Source organism: Micrasema longulum, unplaced genomic scaffold (genome assembly GCF_059751315.1).
Source record: "Micrasema longulum isolate JH-2025_06_02 unplaced genomic scaffold, ASM5975131v1 h1tg001340l, whole genome shotgun sequence".
Lineage (NCBI taxonomy): Eukaryota > Metazoa > Arthropoda > Insecta > Trichoptera > Brachycentridae > Micrasema > Micrasema longulum.
This window is the reverse complement of record NW_028278526.1, coordinates 66,632-89,298: the sequence shown is the minus strand read 5'-3', so window position 1 is coordinate 89,298 and position 22,667 is coordinate 66,632. Positions and strand designations below refer to the sequence as shown.

Below are 22,667 nucleotides of genomic sequence, written 5' to 3'. Positions count from 1 at the left end.
GACGGCGCATTTTTTGGTAAATCGCAAGAGTACCGGCGATAATAAGTTGAACTGACTGAGGTTAATACACCCTGTGGTTGTTTTTTAGGCCGTGTTTCTTTGTTATCCATGTATCGATGGCGGGAATTAAGTTTTTTGTTCAAAGAAAAAAATAATGTTTGCGTTCTTATGATTTGCCCAAATATTTCATTCCGAGGGCCATTTTTAATGAGTTGTAAATAACTCACTATTTGAAAATATAAATAAGTTGAGGTAGAGTGGGATTCGAACCACGGACCTTTGAACGTTTGGACCTTTGGTCTTTGAGCTTTAAGACACGGGACCACAACCCGATCAAAGTAAGTGTACTCCAGAATGTTGCTCTGGATATGTTATGTGATTTTGGAACTGAGTTAATGTCCTATATGCAAATATTGTTGGTCTTGTAGAATATAATATATTCCACTCAACGTTATTAAATACTCGTATATTACCACTTACCGACTTTTCTATGTCTACCGGTTTCCAAACGTACCCGTCTTTTCGTCAGTACCCGTCCTTCAATGTAGACCGTTATACGCATTTCAATTATAATGGTCACTTTAAGCCTATTAAACTCATATTATTTTCAAAATCTAATCAGTGCGTCCTAATCAGTGCATGTGCTTATTAAAATGCATGTCTTGTTGGTTTTATATTTTTGTGCAACAACTATGGTGAAGGTGTAAAGTGGGTTTTGCATGTTGGTTTAATTGGCGTTCTGACGAAGAAACGGGTACGTCTTGAAACTGAAAGACGTAGAAAAGTCGGTAATTGGTTATGTACGAATATTTAATAAAATTTAGTAAAATGTTTGACAACAAAGTTAATGCTTTAAATATTAAAAATGTATGATATTTCAATCAATAAAATGTTGTGTCATCGATCAATAGACTTTGACCCTAATAAATATTTATTTAATTGAAATTTCACGTATTTTTTTTAATTGAAATTTCACGTATTTTTTTAAATTGAAATTTCACGTATTTTTTTTAATTGTTCAGCTGACTGAATAAAACATTTTAAAAATATATATTATTTGTTTACATGCAATCAAATTTAATGATTAAATATTTATGTCCCGACTAACTAAACATAAAATATAAATATTGAAATATTTAAATTAGTTTTATGTATGTATTTTACTTAATAATTTTAATTTAAATATTGCAGTAGGGTAATTTACGGTTAGGAGCTGAGACAACCCCAACAGGCTCTCAACCTCCTGTGGGTTACCTAAATGTGCTCCTTGTAATGAACTTAGGCCATGGGCCCGAAAGTAGAAAATAATATTCCGGCAAAAAGAACTTGGTCAGTACCACACGAAGAAACCAATAAAGGAGAACTCACAAAGATTTTCGTTCGACCTAATAAAATTATCACGAAATTAAGTTAAGGTTATCATTGGAACCCCTACAGGGCACTGCAAATTGAATAAACGCTGTGCTAAAATCAACTTTTCGGAAAATTCTAGATGTAGATTTTGAAATGCAGATGAGAAGGCACCTTTACACATTATATGCAAAAATGATGATTTATATCATAAAAGAAGTCGCATCCTCGTGAAGCCACTAGTTAAAGAGCTCGCCTTTTACATAATAGCCTTATACTTTATGGATCTGGGCTTAGAAGAGGAGATTTAACAAAATAGGACCTCTCGTTCTCGATAAAGTAGCCAGGCTTTTCAAAGATCTGGGTATTCACGGGGATCCATCACAATAATATCTTTACAGGTTGCTGTAACGTTAGGAGCTTGTGTAGCACTGACCTCTATTTTTAAATAATATAAAAGAGTAATTTACATATGCGATGTGGTTTAGATTACATAATATTTTTTGTTTTATTCGAATGATTTTTCTCATAGGTTACGTGTATTCAGATAAATCCATCTTTTCCATTTTATATCGGCAAATTCGGGTTTTATAACACTGTAAATCAGTTTCTGTAACATCTGAAAGCATTAAAAGACGAACGGACATGGTTTGGCTATAACCTTTAAAAATTGAATGAATTCCTGGTAATGGCATATTAGAATTCAAGTGTTGTATGTATATTGCCAAATAATGACAACACATGGCTTGTAGGCAACGGAGTTTTGCTTAAAAATCGAACAGATCTGCCATTTTATAACCTCAAATTGCCTCCACAAATTATGCAATAATGGTACACCAATGATTTTTATTCGCATCCACGCTTTGCCCTCTTGAACAATGAACAATGAAATAAAACGTTACTAGCTTTCTATTTATTTGACAATAATTGTTTTTTTTTTATATAATTATATTGTTTGCTTGGATAATAACTCATTTTCTTTTCTTTTCATGGTCATGTCATACCATATATATGTGCTATAAACTTTTTAATAATTAAAAAAATAATGGTCCACGCTCAGACGCTGTAGTCTTTGAAGGCATTTTTTTCCAATTTATGTTATAGCTTAATTTTAAGATGTATTTTTGTCATTATATTTCTATGTAAAGAATATGTGTATGGAAAAATAAACAAATATTTTTGAATTATTTAATATCGTTACATTGTATACGGCTGAGACAAGCATTATCGAATATTCTTATTAATATTGTCATTAAAAACGTACTTATATAATAATTAATTGCTAAAACTTAAATATAATAAAAAATATGTAGCTACGATTGAACGAAAAAAGTAAAAATAATGGGTATTAGTGGTAACATCAATTTAAAGGTTTATGAATACATGTTTATACATGTTCATAAAATTCATGCATTTTATTTTGGTGCCAATTATAATATACAAATATTTTCAAAGAATAAATTGTACATATTTTGCTGAAGATTAAACTCTACAAGCATTTCAAACAGATTATGCAAAAACAAAAACTTAAATATTTTTTTTTCATTTTCTTTCATACTTCCTTGTTTGCGTTCTTTTGTATTTGTTAATTTTCTTAACTTAATCGATGCACTTCAATAAATTTAAAGTAAAAATAGTAAAGGTCTGCTCTATTTCTAAAGAAGAAGCCAAGTGCATATTGTACATGGCGGGCGTCTAAAAACTAGCAAGTGTAAAAGCAGACTTATCAAATTTTCGAAGGGGCTCAATACAAAAACGAAGAATCTTCCAAAGAAGGGAATATAAAAGTATAAACGCTTTCAGGGCATATGCTCTACGATCGACCGTCGAATAATTTATGTTAAATATTGAGATATTCATCAATTTTAACGTTATTTTTTGGGATCTTAATTAATCACCGAACCGCCATCAGAAACTAATACGGTATAAAACACTGCATTATTAAACGAAAAACAGCGCATTTCTATTACCTATTACGAGATTATAATGAGATTAGCCTTACGCTTACGGTGCCAGCCCAGAGACAGTAGAACCACTCTCTCTATATTCCCGTTAACCCTAAAACTGAGAGTGTTCCCATCAGATCATACTTAATAAAAAAAATAAAATTCAATTTGATTAACCAATATTTTAATTTAAATTGAATAGGACCCTACATTTCTCATTACCTCTATCTTAGAAATTATATGGGAGGATCATGTTGGATATTTTCACATGTGTATTTTTTCAAAAGGAATATTAGCGTTCTCATGATTTACCAAAATATTTCAATTTCGGAGCAATTTTCAAGAAGTTGTAATTTATTGTTGTAGCTTACTATGAGAAAATGGGAATCATATTAGGGTAAAGTGGGGTTCGAACCTCAAACCTCACATCTGTGAGTCCGCAACACTAGCCACGGAACCACAACCCGATTCATATTGTCATATTTATCATGACTATATTGCAACATTAATACGAATGTTAGCAAAACTGGTGTTGATTTACTTCATTATCATTTTCAAAATCATTTTCATCAAATATTAAGGTAGTTTAAAAATATCAATAAGTCAAGTGAAATATTGCAGAGCAAAAAATACCAAAATAACAATATTTCATGCTCTTTTGGTCAGAAATCAAAACCAGGGCCTCCAGAATGGTAGGCAAACGCACCAACCACTACTCAATGTGGCAGATTTATCTCCACTCAATTTTTTATTCCAGGATATATACTTGAGGGGAACCATCGAATAAAAAACGTTCTTCGAGGGTTCTTATTCTATTTTGCTCTCAAAACTGTATTTTTCATCCACCCGCACACAGAACAACTTAAATTTAACGAATATGATAAATAATCCGTGTTTTATGAACTTGGTCAATTTATTATCAGGTTGAGACTGATTATTCCTTAAAAACGAATGTTTAATAATAATAAAAAAAGAAAATTTATGTAAGGTTTTTCGATTTAAAAAAAAAATACAGTATTTAAGTTGAACACGCCTATTTATTATTTTTAAATCTCTACAGAAAACGCCAAAGTATTATTTTTTACCATTTGTGAACGTAGAAGTTTTACAAGCTAGGGAGACAATATTTTACTACATTCACAGAAATTAATTTTGGTCTGAAAGGGTAAATATAAGTTTACACCGCAAAATTAAATTTAATTCACATTAAATATGTTTGATTTGCAAATATGAAAATAATATTTATTTTAATTTTTCAAATATTAAGTGAAACAAAAATAAATATAGAAAATTCATATTAAAAAGTAAACTTCATTATTAGTGTTAGACGATTTTATTATTTTACAAGAACGCTACTTTTGTTTCAGGAGAGCACTCCTATTGACGGATGATATAAAAGTAAAACAGTACATACATAATAATAATAAAGTTCACAGTGTCATTTACTCGTATTTACAATTTCGCATTTTTTTATTCTACACATAACACGAGAAACAAATAGATTTACAATTCAGGTAAAATGGTAAAATAAAAATACCTAGTAATTAGAGTAATCTGTGAACTTTCTTTCAGTAACACGAAAAATGACGATATCCGAAGAGATACGGTTGACTAAAGACATTGTTCTTCCTACTGGTATTACCATTGGCAGGCTGATTCTGCAAGCAGGAAGATAAAACAGCTTAAGCTACCTATGTCTAAGGTTGTTAAGAACATAAAGAAAAATGTTTTTCATTACAACAAAGTTGATCATAGTACCACGGATCAATCGGAAAAATACATAAGCAAATACGCATTTTTTCTTTTCTTTTCTTGTGGCCATCCATACCCAGTATGAAGTCTGACGGGTACAACCACGGATAGTATCCGTACTTCCTTAAGTAAAGATACTTTAGAAATTTCTTCTGAACCATCTTCAGCATAACAGAGTACTTTAACTCATGGGGCGCCCAGATCAGAGATGCACACTCAAGTCTGATTTGCACCAATGAGTTATAAATATGCCTAAAAACACGAATATTCAAGCATAATAACACTTTAGCTGTTTGGAGAACAAATCCTAACATTATTCGCGCATTGCATCATATAGTATTTACAAAAAACAAACAAATAAATCGGTGGTGGAACCTAAAGCAGGTGGTTATACCACTTACTCAAGGTGTTATATATATGGATACTTGTCCAAAGGACAGATAAGGATACACAATGAATGAGGGAAAATAATGTTTAGTGGAATTTAGTTGGTAAAATTTCACGGACAGTGTATACTTGTAATGCCGTATTAAATAGACTTCATGAACTCGGCAATAGTTATTCCCACGTATCTGATATATTTAGCGTAGGGTAATGTTCCTATAGAACAAACCTTTTGAACTTTTTTAAGGATGGTGAATGGTAATTATATTTATTTATTCATGCATTTCCATAATATATACAGTGTTAAGTTCACTTTATCCAGCTGTATGAAACAGCACTTATGATGTTCTTGTTGTACTACTGTAGAATGTTTTATTTTTTAAATTTTCTACTGAATATGCTGTATAATTTTTAGGTTTAATTTTTTTAATAAAGAAATTTATATTTAAAAAAAATAAAAAAAATAAACTAAGCCAAATATGTTAGTATTATAAATTTTTGTAAAAGGCAGATTTGCCTTTAATGTCAATAAAATAAAATAAATAAATTAAATCTAGCACATAAAATATGCTAGAGTGATTTAAACCAATATTTTGTACATACTCGCAACAAGACATCCACTTGGAAAAGAATTTTATTTTTAATAAAATGGATATTTCATTTACTTCCCATAATCTGTTCAAAATTTTCAAGGGTTCTTTTTTTAAGTAATTGGGTTTAAATAAATAAATAAGAAGAATTCCATTTCTTTCGTTTTGTATGTTTATTTCCACAAACAATCAATTCAAGAGCTTAATTCAAAATTTATAACGTCCCTTTGAAATATAATAATGTCATATTATTTGAAACAATAAGTCTAAGCTTTGAAATATGAGAAATCTGAAATTGAAAACAAAGAAATGTCATTCAAATTATGAAATATTTCAGTATTGTAAGGTTTTTGGTGTTCAATTTTATACTGAAGATTCCCAGAGGCATCACTTATAAATTATAAGTTAATTTATTCTGAACCACGTAGAATGCTGCGAGGATCCAAAGAAAAGTTTTTCCTTATAAAAAGGAACGCGCCTGAATGAATCACAAATTTAATATAATGAATTTATTATTTTCAAAATAATCCTGCGAAATGTTTTGATATTATTTTTACTTATTATACTATTCTTTATTTGCATCTGGTGCATTAAAAATTAGTTATATTTGAAACAAAATAAGATGATCGGTCCTCACAAATATATTTTTTAATGTCCTTAATAATCAAATATATTTTTTTTAAATTTGTAACGTTTTGTATATGCGTAACTTAAAAACTCTTCTATAATTTTCTGAGTAAAATTGCGATTTTATTGTGCGTTAAATGGAAATATTAAAATTTATATTCGAACCCGTTTCGTAAATCCTATATCTATATTTTTTTATTTTTTTATTTATTAATAAAACATATAAGACATGAATATCATGATATTATATTCCCAGGAGTTGTACGAGAAAACTCATTTGGGACGGTACATAAAAAAAATAGTACATTTCTTGTAACAATACATAGTATACATTTAAACAATAACAATTTTAACAAATTTTAACAATCTATGAACTTAATATTAAAAAAGGAAAGAAAACATTTAAACAATCTGTGAACTCAATATTAAAGAAGAAAATAAAAACATTCAAACAATCTGTGAACTTAATATTAAAAAAGAAAAGAAAAACATTTAAACATTCTGTGAAATTAATATTAAAAAAGAAAATAAAAACATTTAAACATTATTATTCTTTGTTATGATATAAAAATAAACTTAACGTCATATATCAAATCCTAGCATTTAAATATTGAAATTCATTGCAGCAAAGAGAAAATTGTTTTTGAGAAGTCCATGTATTTGATGACAATGAACTAAAAACTATTAAAATTAAAATATCATTAAATAATTTCAAAAGTAATTTTTTTTAATTCCCAAAAAAAACGGCATTACATTTTAATAAGTATTACTGTTTTATTGTTTTCTGTTTTTCTTTTTATTTTGTAATAATGTTTTTTTAAAAGCAAGCTAAATATCGACTTGTTTACACTGCTGCTATTAGCAATCTGTATAATATGTCGTGCTAAAATTTATTACGTGTATGTAAGTATGACTGTATTTACTGCATTTTGTGGTTACCTACCGTACTCGTATTGTATGGGACTCGTCGCACATTATTCATTCAGTGTGTATCAGTTAAATTTTAAAAATAAAATGCCTTTTTTCAGAATACGGTTTTGAAATTCAACATACTTTTAAAAAATACAATTTATAACATTTCTTGATTTGAATTTTAACAAAAAGATTCCAAACTTTTTACCAAGCTCTTTCTTGTACCATTTTTAATATAATTACAAGTTTTCAACAATTATTTTTTTATACTTACGCACCCACACACACGCACCATCTCCCTTATTTATTCCCACGCGCACATGTACCCTCTCCCTCATTCATTCACGCATACACACATTTACCTACACATGAATACAAACGTCACACATACAATTACGTAAACTCTTTTCTTATATATGTGTCATTAGATTTACAGTGGATTTTTTCAATTGGCTCTAGTATTGTTAATATTTTTCTACTTATTTTCTTCATGTTATAATTGTAAAAATCCTAAATAAAAGAATATAAAATAAAATAAAAAAAAATTAAAATACATGACAGTTCTACCAATATTAAAAAATGACAATATCTTTAGCATGTTTCTTTTTCATTGCAAAATCCAGGTCATACTTTATTATACAGTTTACAAACACATATACATATGTACAAAAAATTGAGTTTCCTTGAAATACAATAATCAAAAATAAATCTATTTACTTCTCGATGTAATCGTAGCCCAGGGTTCTATTCCACACTCAGAGACTCCATTTATCCATTTGATAGGCCCCGTTGCGTCATTCGTAAGAAGACCAGCTGTGCAACAATCATCGCGGTTTCAATTTCCAAATTAAAAATCCATTGAGTGGATCAACCCAAATAGGTTAAATGTGTGCACTGTTTATGAAATTTTTTCCATTGGTCTATATTCATTGGTTATGTTTTTTATGAATATTTTTGTTTTTTATTGTTTATTATGTTAATGATGATTAGGTTAATTGGATAAATTACGTTTTTTTTTTTTTTAATTTTTGTTATTATTATGTTAACTTTGTTAAAAAGCTAATCTTAGGTATGTTTCACATTTTTTTAAATGTTTCCCTCGGCACGGAACACCTTCCAGTGAGGGAATATTATTCTATACAAAAAAAGAATACAAACAATGTAAAAGTATAAATAAATAAATAAATAAATAAATAAATAAATAAATAAATAAATAAATAAATAAATAAATAAATAAATAAATAAATAAATAAATAAATAAATAAATAAATAAATAAATAAATAAATAAATAAATAAATAAATAAATAAATAAATAAATAAATAAATAAATAAATAAATAAATAAATAAATAAATAAATAAATAAATAAATAAATAAATAAATAAATAAATAAATAAATAAATAAATAAATAAATAAATAAATAAATAAATAAATAAATAAATAAATAAATAAATAAATAAATAAATAAATAAATAAATAAATAAATAAATAAATAAATAAATAAATAAATAAATAAATAAATAAATAAATAAATAAATAAATAAATAAATAAATAAATAAATAAATAAATAAATAAATAAATAAATAAGTAAATAAATAAATAAATAAATAAATAAATAAATAAATAAATAAATAAATAAATAAATAAATACATATTTAATTTTAATTTAATCTGTGTGTTCTGGTGTATTTTTCATAACTTCTTTCTTTTCCTTGTATTACTCAGCTGCTGACAAGCCATTAAAAGTGTCTTAGCGGGGTATTAAAAAAATTCAGTTCGATTGGTCATTTTCAATGTGGTGTGAAAGAAGAATTCATTTTTTCACTTAGAATTTTCCAATGTAGCATTTGGAACAAAAAGTAGCCTTTTCCACGTCTCAGCTCTCTGGCTATCCTTATACGAAAAATCAAATCGATCGGTCGCTCTGTTGCGACAAGAAGGAAACACAAACAAACAAACAAACAAATACATTTTCGCATTTACAACATTAGGATGAAAATAATGTATCTTAAAATTTAATTTGCCGTAGATTTATAGAAAACTAGGTAAAATAGTAAATCACATAAATCCGGCTCTTTGCCACTCGGCACACTTGGGTATATCCAATCTCAGTGCTTACGGCACATGGCTTTACTCGTATTTCCGCATGTGCTCCTTCAGATTATTGTTCCGGCCCTGGATTCGGATTAAATGCAGTCAACTAAATACTCCAGCCTGCTCTTCTGGAAAATGTTTGCACCCTTAAAGTGGAATTATTAAACTCTTTTTTTTAAAGTGAGAGAAATGCTTGAAAGATAACTTTAATATTTTAAGCTTTCCAATATCTGAATTTTACGCAAGTGTTTTACTATATTACTTACTTTGGAATATTGACGTTCATACCTGGAGTAATTTTCTACTCAAAAATCGTTTTTTTTTATCATTCAATAGTATCTAATACGTTACATACCACAATAAAGTTTTTACGCATACGTTAAACTCCGTAATTCCTGAGAATATATTTAAAAAAATTCATAAAGTAGATGCTTACATAAATAATGAACGACTAACTGAAATTGAACATGTTAAATACTTAAAACTAACAATAGACCGACAATTGACATGGACAATTCATATCAACAATTTACTTAGCAAAATTGAGTCATTATCGAGTCTTTTTTAAAAATCAAAAACTTTTTTCCAGAAACGGAAAAAATTCTAATGTACTGAGCATAAATCAAAACGACATAAACAGACAACAAAGACAGCAACATAAAATATTAAAGTTAGTATACGACCTACCCTCTAACAGCAACCAAAGAATTTTAAAAACAAACTAATCTATTTAATGTAACTGAACGCTTTAAACTAAAATCCTTAAAATGTATTCATAAATTAGCCACTAATGTAATTGTAGACAAAGAACTTAAACTTGAAAAAAATTGTACTTAACATCGACATAATACGAGAATATCAGAAAAATATCATTTACAACCTTCTAAAACGAGACAAGGGCAGTCGAGACTAATAAATCATGGACTGAAATTATACAATAAACTACCAGACAAAACTAAGCAAAAGACTCAGACAACCTTTACAAAAGACGTTTAAAATATTATCATAAACAGTAGAATGTGAATTTCAAAAGTAAAAATATTTTGTTAAATGTATTCTTTATTTCCTACCCGCACCTTATCTTTATTTCCTAACCACGAAGGTAAGATGACCAGTCTTATGCTTTGATAAGAAATATTTATTTAAAATAATATTTTCAATCCAAAATATTTCATGGTTTCTGGACTGGTACCGAAAGCATAAGACTGGTCATCTTACCTTCGTGGTTAGGAAATAAAGATAAGGTGCGGGTAGGAAATAAAGAAGATGATGATGTATAAAAAATATTTGTAAAAAAAAGAAAAAAATAAACATAGAATTAACATTTTAATCGGTAAATTATTTGTTTAGAATGAAATCAAAAATTTAATTTTAGCGGGCCTCGTAGTGTAGTGGTCAGCGCATGTTTCTACCATGCAAGAGGTCTCGGATTCAATTTCAATTCAAATTCAATTGGTTGACATGAAATATTTATTTGAAAATGTGTTTTTCTATTAAAATATTTCATAGTCCCTGGACTGGCACCTAAACCGTTAGACTGATCATTTTACCTTCATGTTACAAAAATATCAAGATACGCTTCAATTGGTGTACTAATGCAGTGCTCAATGCACAATTAGGTGTGGGAAGGGAATGATGATAATGATGAACTCACGTGTAATCATAATTATAATATTTATGTTTGTAAAGCAGTAGAAATTTTGTAAAACCAAACCGGAAACAACTCAACGCAAAACTTACTGATCCTCTGTAATTATTTTTTGGAACTTATTATTATTTCGGGTTGTGGTCCTGTGCCTATTGTATTGGACTCACGGACCAAAGGACCGTGGTTCGAATCCCACTCTACCCCAACTTGATTCCATTTTCTAATAGTGAGTTATTTACAACTCGTTGAAAATGGCCTCAAAATTAAAAATTAGGGTAAATCATTAGAACGCAAATACTTCTTTTTTTCTATTTATAAAAAAAAAATACTTAAAAATGGCCGAAACTACTAAAAAAACGTTCTTATATGTACTATCAGTGATCAGTTACATTAAATTAATGCATTTTTATAAAAGAGACGGACGAGTTATTTTACACTAGGCAAATTTTTTCATCAGGTAGCAGAGGTTTAATGCCGATAAATTAATTGACAAATATATGTTTTGCCGATTTTCTTCAATGTTATTTTTAGACTATGATATAAACTTTATTATATATTTCAAAATAAATATTTTTTGAGCATTTTGTTTTGTTGCAATATTTAAAGTTTGTCCGAATGTTTGTAGACACAAGACTGGATTTCACCCCTTTAGAAAGTCATTAAGGTTAACACATTACAAGAGGGATAGAGAATATTTTAGAGAAGGAAATATAGAAGTCGGCATTTACTGGGCTTATGTCCTATTATTGACTGGTTTAATAGGTCACTTTACACACTGTGTAACATTCATAATTTTTCCTATGTTGTGAATATTACTAAGCGTCTAAGGTGGCCATCTTAACCAGCCAATGGTGATAAACCCTGTAAATGCCTAGACTTCCACATTATCTTCCTTTCAATGCTCTCCATCCCCGTTGTTATGTATCAATTTGTTTTTTTATAAAAAGTTTTATTAGAATATTATACATAAACTAAAACAAATCTCACTAAAGAATATATTACTAATGTCTTCCATTACCATTGATGGTTCCAAAAATATAAACTTACAAATTGTATATATTTATACTGAAAAACATTCAGTCCTTTTTATTTATCCGTGATAAAAAATTAAAATGATATTTTGTTAACAATTTATTTTTAAAATATTAATAACTTAGAACGGATAATAAAAAATAAAAACTTTAGCGTTTAGTTTTCTTGTTTGAATATATGAATGTCATGTTGTGGGTCATATTTCAACTTTGGAAGGCATTTTTATATTTCTAAATATTTTAATCTACCCCTAAAATATTTTTTATAATAACACGGTCAAGAAATGAAGTAAAGATATGTAAAATAATGTTAAATCATGGATGAATAATATCCTATTTTAATATGAATTCGTTTTCAAGAAAGGGATGACATGCAAGATTTCTTCAGAATAAAGTTTTACCTTTTGCAGAAAATTTACAATTGTTATCACGCAGTGAAAAATAAATGCTTTTATCGTGGTATAACTAAAAAATTGAGCTATGGAAAAATATATATTAGTGTAAATGCCTTGACTTCCATATTCCCTAATTTAAGGTATTCTCCATCCCTGTTGTAGTTTGTTAATATATTAGTGGTTCGAAAAATAATAACTTCATCTTTTGGTGTGTTGTACGGTTGCATTTTAACGGGGGCAAAAAAAAATGTTCTAGCTTCTTCCACGTTCATACATCTTGTCATCCATGCCCTTTGGTTGTTTTTGCTTTTGATATGACCAGACTTAAGAATTTTATTTATCTGATCATGCTACGTCTTCTTTGGTCATCCTCGTGCATGGTACCGTTCATATCTGTTTAACTATTCTTTTGTCATCCATTCGTTCTCATGACCAAACCGTCTCAGATACTGTTTCTTAATCTTATCAATTATACATGTTTTAGATTTGCATTTTCATCTGATTTCATCATTTGTAATCCTATCAATAATTGATTATCCACACATTCGTTACTGTTTTATTGAAAGAAAAAGTAAATTACGATTTATCATAAATCTTCATACATAGAGTAACAATGGCAATTTATCATTGATTGCATGTTTAACGCATATTGATAAATGCAATTTTAGTAACCAACTGATATTTGTAATAAAATATTTAGAGGCACTGAGAGCAAATGAATCTCTTGAAACCTTAAAAAATAGTTTACAAGAAAAGAAAAGATAAAAAAAAAATATTTTCTAGAAAATTAAGAAAAAAAAACCTCTTCAATAAGGTCTATACATTTTTTTTACTATTTTTATTTAAAGATTAGCGAAATAATACTATAATAAAGGTCTTTATATTTTTTTGTACATTGTTGGATAGTGGAAATTTTAAATTAAAACGCTTTATGCAGAATGAGGTTTTAAAAATTAATTTATATTTTTAAAATACAATCAAAATATTTTATCTTTCTTAAGAGTAGTTTTGAAAGTAGGCATTAACTACTTTTTTTTACTTTATAGTTAAACCTCTTACCAAGTTCACTCCTTTACCATTTTCAATAAAAATAAGCGCTTCAAATTACATTTGTTTAACTTAAGCACCAACACACACGCACACGTTCACACCCGCAGGCACACTCTCCCACCCACACGCTCACCCTCACACACTCACACCCACATTTACACCTTCATTTACACACTCATAAATACAAACGTAGCACACATACAATTTTGTAAACTCTTTTCTTATGTTTTATGTATCATAATATTAACAGTAGATTTTCTTGATTGGCTCTAGTATTGTTTATATATTTCAACGTATTTTTTATGTAATAGCTGTAAAAATCACAAAATTATAAAATTGAGAAACAAATAATGTTTCTATAATTTGCATATTTAGAACTACCCGACGAGACGATTAGCTCCTAATGAAACAAACGGCACCTGTGACGTTTTGTTCACTCAATTTGTACGCAATGTTTATAAGAAACGCAGTCGGCGGTCATAACTTGTGACGTCAAAACGACACGATGCCATCTGTCAGACGTTTTGTATGTACTCAGATTTGAATAAAAAAATTAAAAATGAAAACTTGTATTGCAAACATTAATAGGATCAAAAAATCCGCTCTACATACATATAATTCTACTAAAGTTATTTCTTATTTGTGAAAATTTCCTAATCGTAAGTTTATTTTTGTTTTTAATAAGTACACACACTGCACGAAAAAACTCTATTGAGTGTTTGAAACAATTTGGTCAGAGACACAATGGTCAAACATTATTTTACAGAGAAGATTGCAATTAATTGTGATCTTGAGTTATCCACATTTCAAAAATAAACTCAATTTAATGAGTTTTTAGAATGAATATTTATATTTGATATTCTTGTACATTAATTCTTTATAAAATGTACAAAAACGCACAGAAAAAGTACTTTAAATAAACGGCCAGACGCAATTTCAAAATTTAGAAATGTTTCCACCACTTTCTAGGTGGAAATATTACATCAAGTCTGGAAAAAACTTCGTAAAAAAGTACGTGATTTACATCAGCTGTGGCTGGAATAAAAATGAAAACCAACTAAGCATAAAATATCCTCGATTTTAGGCATTTACACATTTCAGCACACACAAAAAAAATCAGTTAACGTAGAAGCAGTTTACTAATTACTTGATCACCACACTTTTTAAATTTTCAGATATATTTATATATATATCTGTTTTATAAATCAGAAACATGTTTTTGCCGCTCTAGAAAACCAATAACAGTGTTGAATTACCGCACAGAGGACCCAAGTTGAAAAAAATGTATAATTTTAATTCTTGTCATTATTGACATATTAATACCCAAAGACATGCCTTGAGCCCTAAAAATTTATGACATTTAATTCATACCTAAACGTTCAGTCATGCCCAACGCGTATTTAGTCATTCTTCAACCTCCAGCTAGGCGTGACGTTTACGAGATTGTGTAACTTTTTATTGGTAAATATTTGTTCATGAGTGATTAACAAAGCTTAAAACAATCCATTATGAAATATAAAATAGTTTTTTTGTGAACGTCAAACTACACTTAGGGGCGCAAATGAAACGCAATTCTTAGTTACAGGGATTCACTAATAGAAATACGTTTTTAAAACATAATAAATGACATTTTGTATTATTTTTGTATTCCCCAAAATCCAGTAAAAATTAATAAACGGGTCGTAATTAAATGGAATTCAGGGAAATTATATTGTAGTTAACAACCAAAAGCAAATTTTGATTGTTTACTTTAATGTGTATCAAAAATGAATACCCTTTAACTTTTGGTAGCATATTCATGATCGTTTAATGCAGTCCTGGTATAAAAAAACAAAATGACGAGCTGTGTGTTCGTTTTCGTGTCACTACTTTAAAAAATATTTCACTTTATAGGGCATGTCCATATATTATTATGTCGATGATTGTGATCTTAACGTGACCCAAACCCGAAGATATCGACAAGCTTCTCAAGATATTACATCACAGGAGCCGCCTAAATAAATATGGTATCCAAATTAAGCTTTCAGGATTTTCTGTGAGGAATCCGAAATATATTTTTATCAAAATTTGAAAGGGAAACTATTTTTAAGAAGGAAACATGGAAGTCAAGGCATTTCAAGGGCTTATGACTTGTCCAATGACAAGCCAATGCTGGTTTTTATTTTTTATTTTTTTATAATTTTTTAAAAGGAATAATCCACTAAGCATCTATTTAGAGGTTGTGAAGGAGGTAATAAAAAATACACCACAACACCCAGACCAATTGAGAAACACAAAAAACTCTGTAAAGTGACCACTTTACACACTGTGTAACATTCACCATACTGCCTATGTTTAAACATCAACACTACCTTCACTCTTCTATTTGTTGATTTTTGTGAAGTAAGAGCTGATATCTATATCATGTGAGCGAGATTCATCCGGCTGAACCATTTCACCTACTGGGTAATGTCTGAAAACAACTTTTTAATTTTTATATTTTAGTTTTTTTAGTTATTCTAGTTTATTTGATCAACAATGTTTTGAGTTTATTTGTGAATGTTACACAGTGTGTATAAATGGCTACTTAAACCAGCCAATAACAGGTCATAAGCCCTGTAAATCAAAAATGACCCTATCTTAATAACTCCCTATGGAGGAAATCCCGCCTGTATACAAAAATTTGGACATACTCAAAACCATCGAAAGATAGTAATTCAGAAAACGCGTACGCGCATGAAACTGAAGCCGACTAAACTACTCATCATTGAGTAGTTTTACGTTTAGGCTATTAGTTACTTTGTAGACGTCGCTTTGTACGCAACTTCCGATTTAAATTCAATTAAGGTGCTTTGTGTCATTTGTAAGTGTCAAAATACTGCTGGGAAAATAAATAATATAAATAAATAATTAAAAAATGATCATTCATCTGTACCTACATACTCGTCTAATAATATAAATAATGTTTTCATAATTGGATATTTTTTTCTGTAGTCGTGCTACAATGAGGAAGTTCAGTGGTTTTTTAAAATTTTATTATTTGTTAAAAGACTATTAAATTTATTTTTTTTCAATTTTTATATATCGTATTATCAGCGCTACGATTTTTAAAAGTTTTGTGTTTCTGAAATAACTCCGCGTGTAACGTCAGAGGTTCATTTCCGCTTATTCTCATTCAGTTTTTCCCATTGGTCCAGAAGCGACAAGCAGACCGGAAATCCTCCATAGCTCTCAGATCATAGGTTGATTTACATGAACCAGTGACGTCATTCAAAGTAGTGCGTTTTTATTAAAATTTTTATTATTATTTTTTCCGTACATTTTCAAGAAACGTTGAAATACAATTTAAAGCTCTAATTTTTACTCCGCGCAAGAAAACATTTTTTGTATCCAATTTCCCGTAGGACTGAAGTTCTTCATTATTCTTAACTTTGCAAAATACGTAGCATTATTCTACACTATTTTAATGCAATACTTGTACTAAAATTTCTTTAAAAATACCACACTGACATTCAGCAGATATTTCAATTGTGTTTAAAAACACTGCGCACTGGCCGATTGCTTCTAAAATAAATAATTTGAAAAATGGCCACTTCGAACGCCACATGTCCTATGTGATACATAATATGTCAACGGTATCCTGTTAAAGTAAAATAGACCTTCAGAAATAAAGATCGGAATACTAGTTTCTAAATAGAAAATCTTTAAATAATATTTGTAATCTGCAAGCATCTATTAGTACTGACAAAAACGCGACTTGGTTAAAGATTTATAATAAAGTGTATTTTTTTTTATTTATGTATAATATTTATAATAAAGTGTAATGGAGAAGTAAGCTGAGATAATTGGTTAGTTTCATCGTTTTCTGAGAACGGCCTGGGTGCTGGACGCACTTTATAGATTTTTTTGTAAGAGCATAAAAACGGTGTGGCTGATTCATAAAAAAATATATTTATTTTCCCATAAACAAATATACTACAAAACATTATTATAGAAAGTCAAATATAATGCTTAGCTGTGCATAATCGCTTATTTGGACGATTCGCCCCTGGTGAATAATATCCTCAAAATGTTTCCAAATCTCTTCTGCGGCTAACTATTGTGTGTAATCCCAAGTTAGATTCGCGTCCCGCAGTTTAAACTTGAAATGTCAGCGAACTGTAGAATAAATTGCAACGCAATTTGCGTAAACGAGAAAATCAGTTCATGACAAAGATCCTAACATATGCATAATGTTTATATCAACGTATCGGTAAATATCTGCACCTGAGCATAAGGATATGTTCGGACCAGTAATTGTGCATTTTAAATAAATTTCGTTTCTAGAACTAAAACATTTCGAATACGAACAAAATCTTTGGTGTTATCGCATTAAACCAAACTGCATTTGTGTCGCATAGGACTTAAGCCTGCTAATTTAAAACTACTGCAGCAAATCTGCAGCATAACTTCAATGGCTATTATCAATTATGAAATTAAAATGGTATTATTTGGCAAATGTTCAACAATTCTTAGTTTATTTGATAGTTTGTCTCACATCCAATTATAATAATTGATATTTTTAGTATTTACAGATATTTTAAGATAAGCACGCAAATCTTTAGTGAATTTTGTTTTTTAACTTTTATTTGGAAAACATGCAGTAAATTTTAAGGTGCATAAAAATAAATTGAACCTAAATGACCGGTAAGTTTTATTTTATATTACATGCACATATACGAGTATGTAGTGATTAATTAACCATTTTTTTTTATTACAGTAAGTATATTTCAAAAAAGAAAATCAAAAAATTAAATTTCATATAAACAGAATATTAGACTTAAAGTTTTTTTTAAATAACAGTTTTATTATTATTGAAATTATTTAGCTCTTTGATATGAATTGTAGTCAAATATAATATTTTCAATTGAACATTTAAGTGGTTATATCTAAACTAATATTAACTCAAATACACAACAAAAATTATGTTTTGAATACAAGTAATACACAATTTTATTAAGATACTTTTTTATTGCTCCCTGTGTAGAACGCCGAAGTAAGTTAAAAAATACGGTAGTTTATTTATTTGACGAATTGTAGGGTGCATTACTTTAGGGGCTGTTTGGGCTTTACGTAATGAAGACTGTAAAAATAAGTTAGAATTTAATGAATAGAAAGCAGATAATGTTTGATTATGTCCAAATGCTTGCAGGCTGGCTGGATAAGCCTTGTAAATGCCTAGACTTCCATATTCCCTTCTCAAAAACTTTTTCCCTCTCTGTTGAAATAAATTTAAATAGAAAGCAGATAGCTACTTTAATGTTGATACGTACAGCAACATACATGCATATTATCCGCAGAAACCATATTCAGCGAGCGAATTGCCCTAATAATGGGTGAATTCTGACTTTCATTTGTACGGCTTTTGAGTGTGAAAAACAATGCAAAATATACGAGCGTTTGAAGATTTCGCTTTGCCTGAAAAACTTAGTGTTTAAAATGTTTTTTTAATTTTTTTTATGTTTAAATATTTTTATTAAATAATTACTTTTTTTGCATATTCATAATTGTGGCAAATAAGATTATTAACATATTACAACAAAGATGAAGAACATTTAAGAGAACGTAATATAGAAGTCCAGGCATCTACAGGGCTTATGACCTGTCAATAGCTGGTTTAAGTGGCCACTTTACACACTGTGTAACATTCACCATTCTGCCTATATTTGAACATCTATTATCTATTATCTTTTGACTGGTTAACATTATACAGCGTAAGAATAATTTATAGAAAACTCAATATTCTCTTAAGTGTAGGTACATTTAAAAAATAAGTTAGATGAGATACAATACGTAATATTTCAATGAAAAATAGTGGGACAAATTTTTAAAACCATATGTTGGCGGAGTACTGTGAGGAAGGATTATATTCCATGAAAATATTTATTATTTAATTGAAATGGACAGGGTCAAACTAAGGGTACTAATAAGGGTGAGTTTTCAAATTCTATCTCCTGATATAAATATAAATATTAAATACTAAATGTATTTAAAAAACAAATCAATATTTTTAATTTATTCCAACGGATATGGAAAACCTGTTTGAAAAGGAAATAAGATGCAGCAAAAAAATATTTGAAAAGAGTTTGTTGGTCAGTTGAAAATGAGATGATTATTGGTCAGTTGCTAAAGGCCCTAGGCCTTAGACCATCATTTAGGTAAAAATCACCTGTTTTATAAATGTTTTACGTCCAATGTTCATAAAATTGAACCTGAGACTATTCATTGTAGACAAATGCGCTGACTTTTGACCATAAGGAGTACCTTATTCACGAGGTAATTTTTATTTAATCTTAATAGACGTACAATATATTCAAGGCAAACATTTTGCATGGTTATATATTTTTTTATTTATTTAGAAAAGAAAATACAATTACATTATTGAACAAATAAATAAAATTTTCACATAAATTTAATTCAAAGGTTTACTTTAACGTTCCCAATTACGTAAAAGAAAAAACAATATTTGTGTTCATTATGGGGAGTGGTTGGTAGATACATATACGTAGAGATGAATTATATATTTCCGTTCTGGGGGTCATTTTTAAAAATTTGTAAATAACTCAATTTTGAAAAAAGTAAGGTAGTGTGGAAATTGAACCTTTGCCTCTTTTTGAATTCTTAAAGATCTGCGAATCTGTGACATCACGGGAACACAAACCAGTTCAAACGCGTTATTGTAAGTCAAAAGTAAAAAACGACATTCTCAAATATCCCCAATGCTTAATGGAAGATTGCGATAATATATCTTGGTACAAACGGTAAAATGATGATTAAATTTAAAAAACACAAATATAAATTTAAATTATTATACAGTTGTCGTATTATTTAAATATTTTTATTCGTTTGATTTTACAGGCTCTTCGTAACCGGGCGCGCAAGCAACGCGCTGCGCGGCGGCAACCCTTACCGGGCGAAGCCGGGGCAGGGTCCGTCATAGAAAACGTCGCTCAGACAAGGCGACTCGCTGAGACGGCTCTAGCGGGAGCCAGCAAACCAGAAGATGAGCGTCCCACCAATACGGCGTCCGGCAGCAATGAGGAAGATGACGAAGGAGGAGAAAGGTAAAGAACTCTTCAATTCTTTGTAATAAAACCTTTGAGAGCCTTCTTAAAGAACTTCTCCGCATTCGATTATTGAAAAGGAAACCACAGAAAACTTATTCAAGAGAAGCCGGACTATTGACAAATATCAACAGTTTTAAATATAATAAACTATTTTTACATTACTTATAAACGAATTCATTTGTTTTTTTTTCAAATAAATTTTCATATTCACGATTTTAAAGGCTGTCCTCGTGTTAATCTTTTATAATTTAAAGGAAAAAAATGTAGCTAATTAAAATAATAACTAATTTTTATAAAATACCGATCCTGAAAAATAACGTTAAATAAATAAAAAACTGATTTAGATTGTTAATAAATAAGAAGAAGAAAATATTAAGACAGAAATTCTGCAAAATCACAAATTTAATCCAGACAGAAAATCAATTTATGTTTTTAAAAAATATTTATTCCGTTAATTCAACAAAACATTGTTTTTTTTTTTAAATTTAAAAATTTAAACAACATTATTATTTTTAATATAAAAAAAGACAAAAAAAAAATAGATATGGCAGAAATTCTGCAAAATTATAAATACAATCCAGTCAGAAAAGCAATTTATGTTTTTGAAAAATAATCTTACGAATTATTCCATTCATTTAAAAATATACGGTTTTCTTTTAAAATTTAATTTTTTTTATCAATTATAGTATTTTAGTAAAGGCGGTCTGTGTCTTTTGTTTAGTTTGTTTTTAATGAAAATCAAATTCAAACAATTATTTTATAAAAATTCGTATTTTGTATATTGTATTGAGTTTTATTTGTTAAGCAAAATAACAGTATATTTGACAATTTTAAAACACATACTAAACAATAAACAAACGTGTCTTTTTATGACACAATAAAAGATAAACAAAAGTAGTTTGTCATTGACTGATTTTAGTGGCCACTTTACACACTATGTAACATTCACTATTCTGTCTATGTTTTACCTTCTACAGCATGAGATATTGATAATTTACTACCAGAGATCCATAAACGTTTGAAATTCAGCATAGCTAAATGATACAAAGTGAAACAAATCATGAATCATTATTTAAAAATAAAAAAAATGAAAGAAAAGTATTTTTGAGATGGAAATATTGAATTTTTGCGTATGTTCCCTAGAGAGAAAATCCAGACTGTCTGAAAGCATTTGGACACATTGAAAACATTGTTGGTTAAAAAATACACATTACAATAAATAAAGCAACAGTAATGATCCCATTACAGAGCCTTTGAAGTTGATTTTTACAAGAACAGAGCTTTTTAAATTATACTGAACAAAAAAAAAATATTCAAATTATAAAAATTACAATAACTACATGAAACATGTAATAATAAATAATGTGGTTAAAGAAAAATTGAGTTGTAAACAAAATCTGATATTTTTATTTTATCTAAATTTGTTGCAACAGAGAGGGAAAAGTCAAACATCTTTGAGGAGGGAATATGAAAGTCAAGACATTCACAGGGCTTATGACCTGTCATTGAATGGTTTAAAGGACCACTTTAGACACTGTGTAACATTCACCATTCTGCTACATCTTAACATCCACATTTCCTCAACTCTTCCATCTGTTGACTTTTGTGAAGTAGAAGGGCTAAAACCTTTATCATGTGAGTGAGATTTATCCGGCTGAACAAATTCACCTACTAGGCAACGCCTTAAAACAATTTTACAATTTTTATACTTCTTCTTATACCAGTTAAATCAAGAATTTTTTGAGTATGGCCAAATATTTCAGCCTGTCTAAACAATTTGACATACTTAAAGCGTTGTTTG

The 22,667-nt window shown here is 28.8% G+C and overlaps 1 protein-coding gene across 1 annotated transcript in view; it reads left to right on the top strand.

Moving 5' to 3' along the window:
* The window catches only part of Dop2R (dopamine D2-like receptor), a gene marked incomplete at its 5' end in the record, with an annotated part of 123,468 nt that overhangs the window by 48,100 nt on the left and 52,701 nt on the right, over window positions 1-22,667 (top strand). The window contains one exon of the mRNA XM_088235168.1: window positions 20,658-20,863. Coding sequence (XP_088091294.1) covers window positions 20,658-20,863 — 206 coding nt within the window. The remainder of the gene's footprint in view (window positions 1-20,657; window positions 20,864-22,667) is intronic.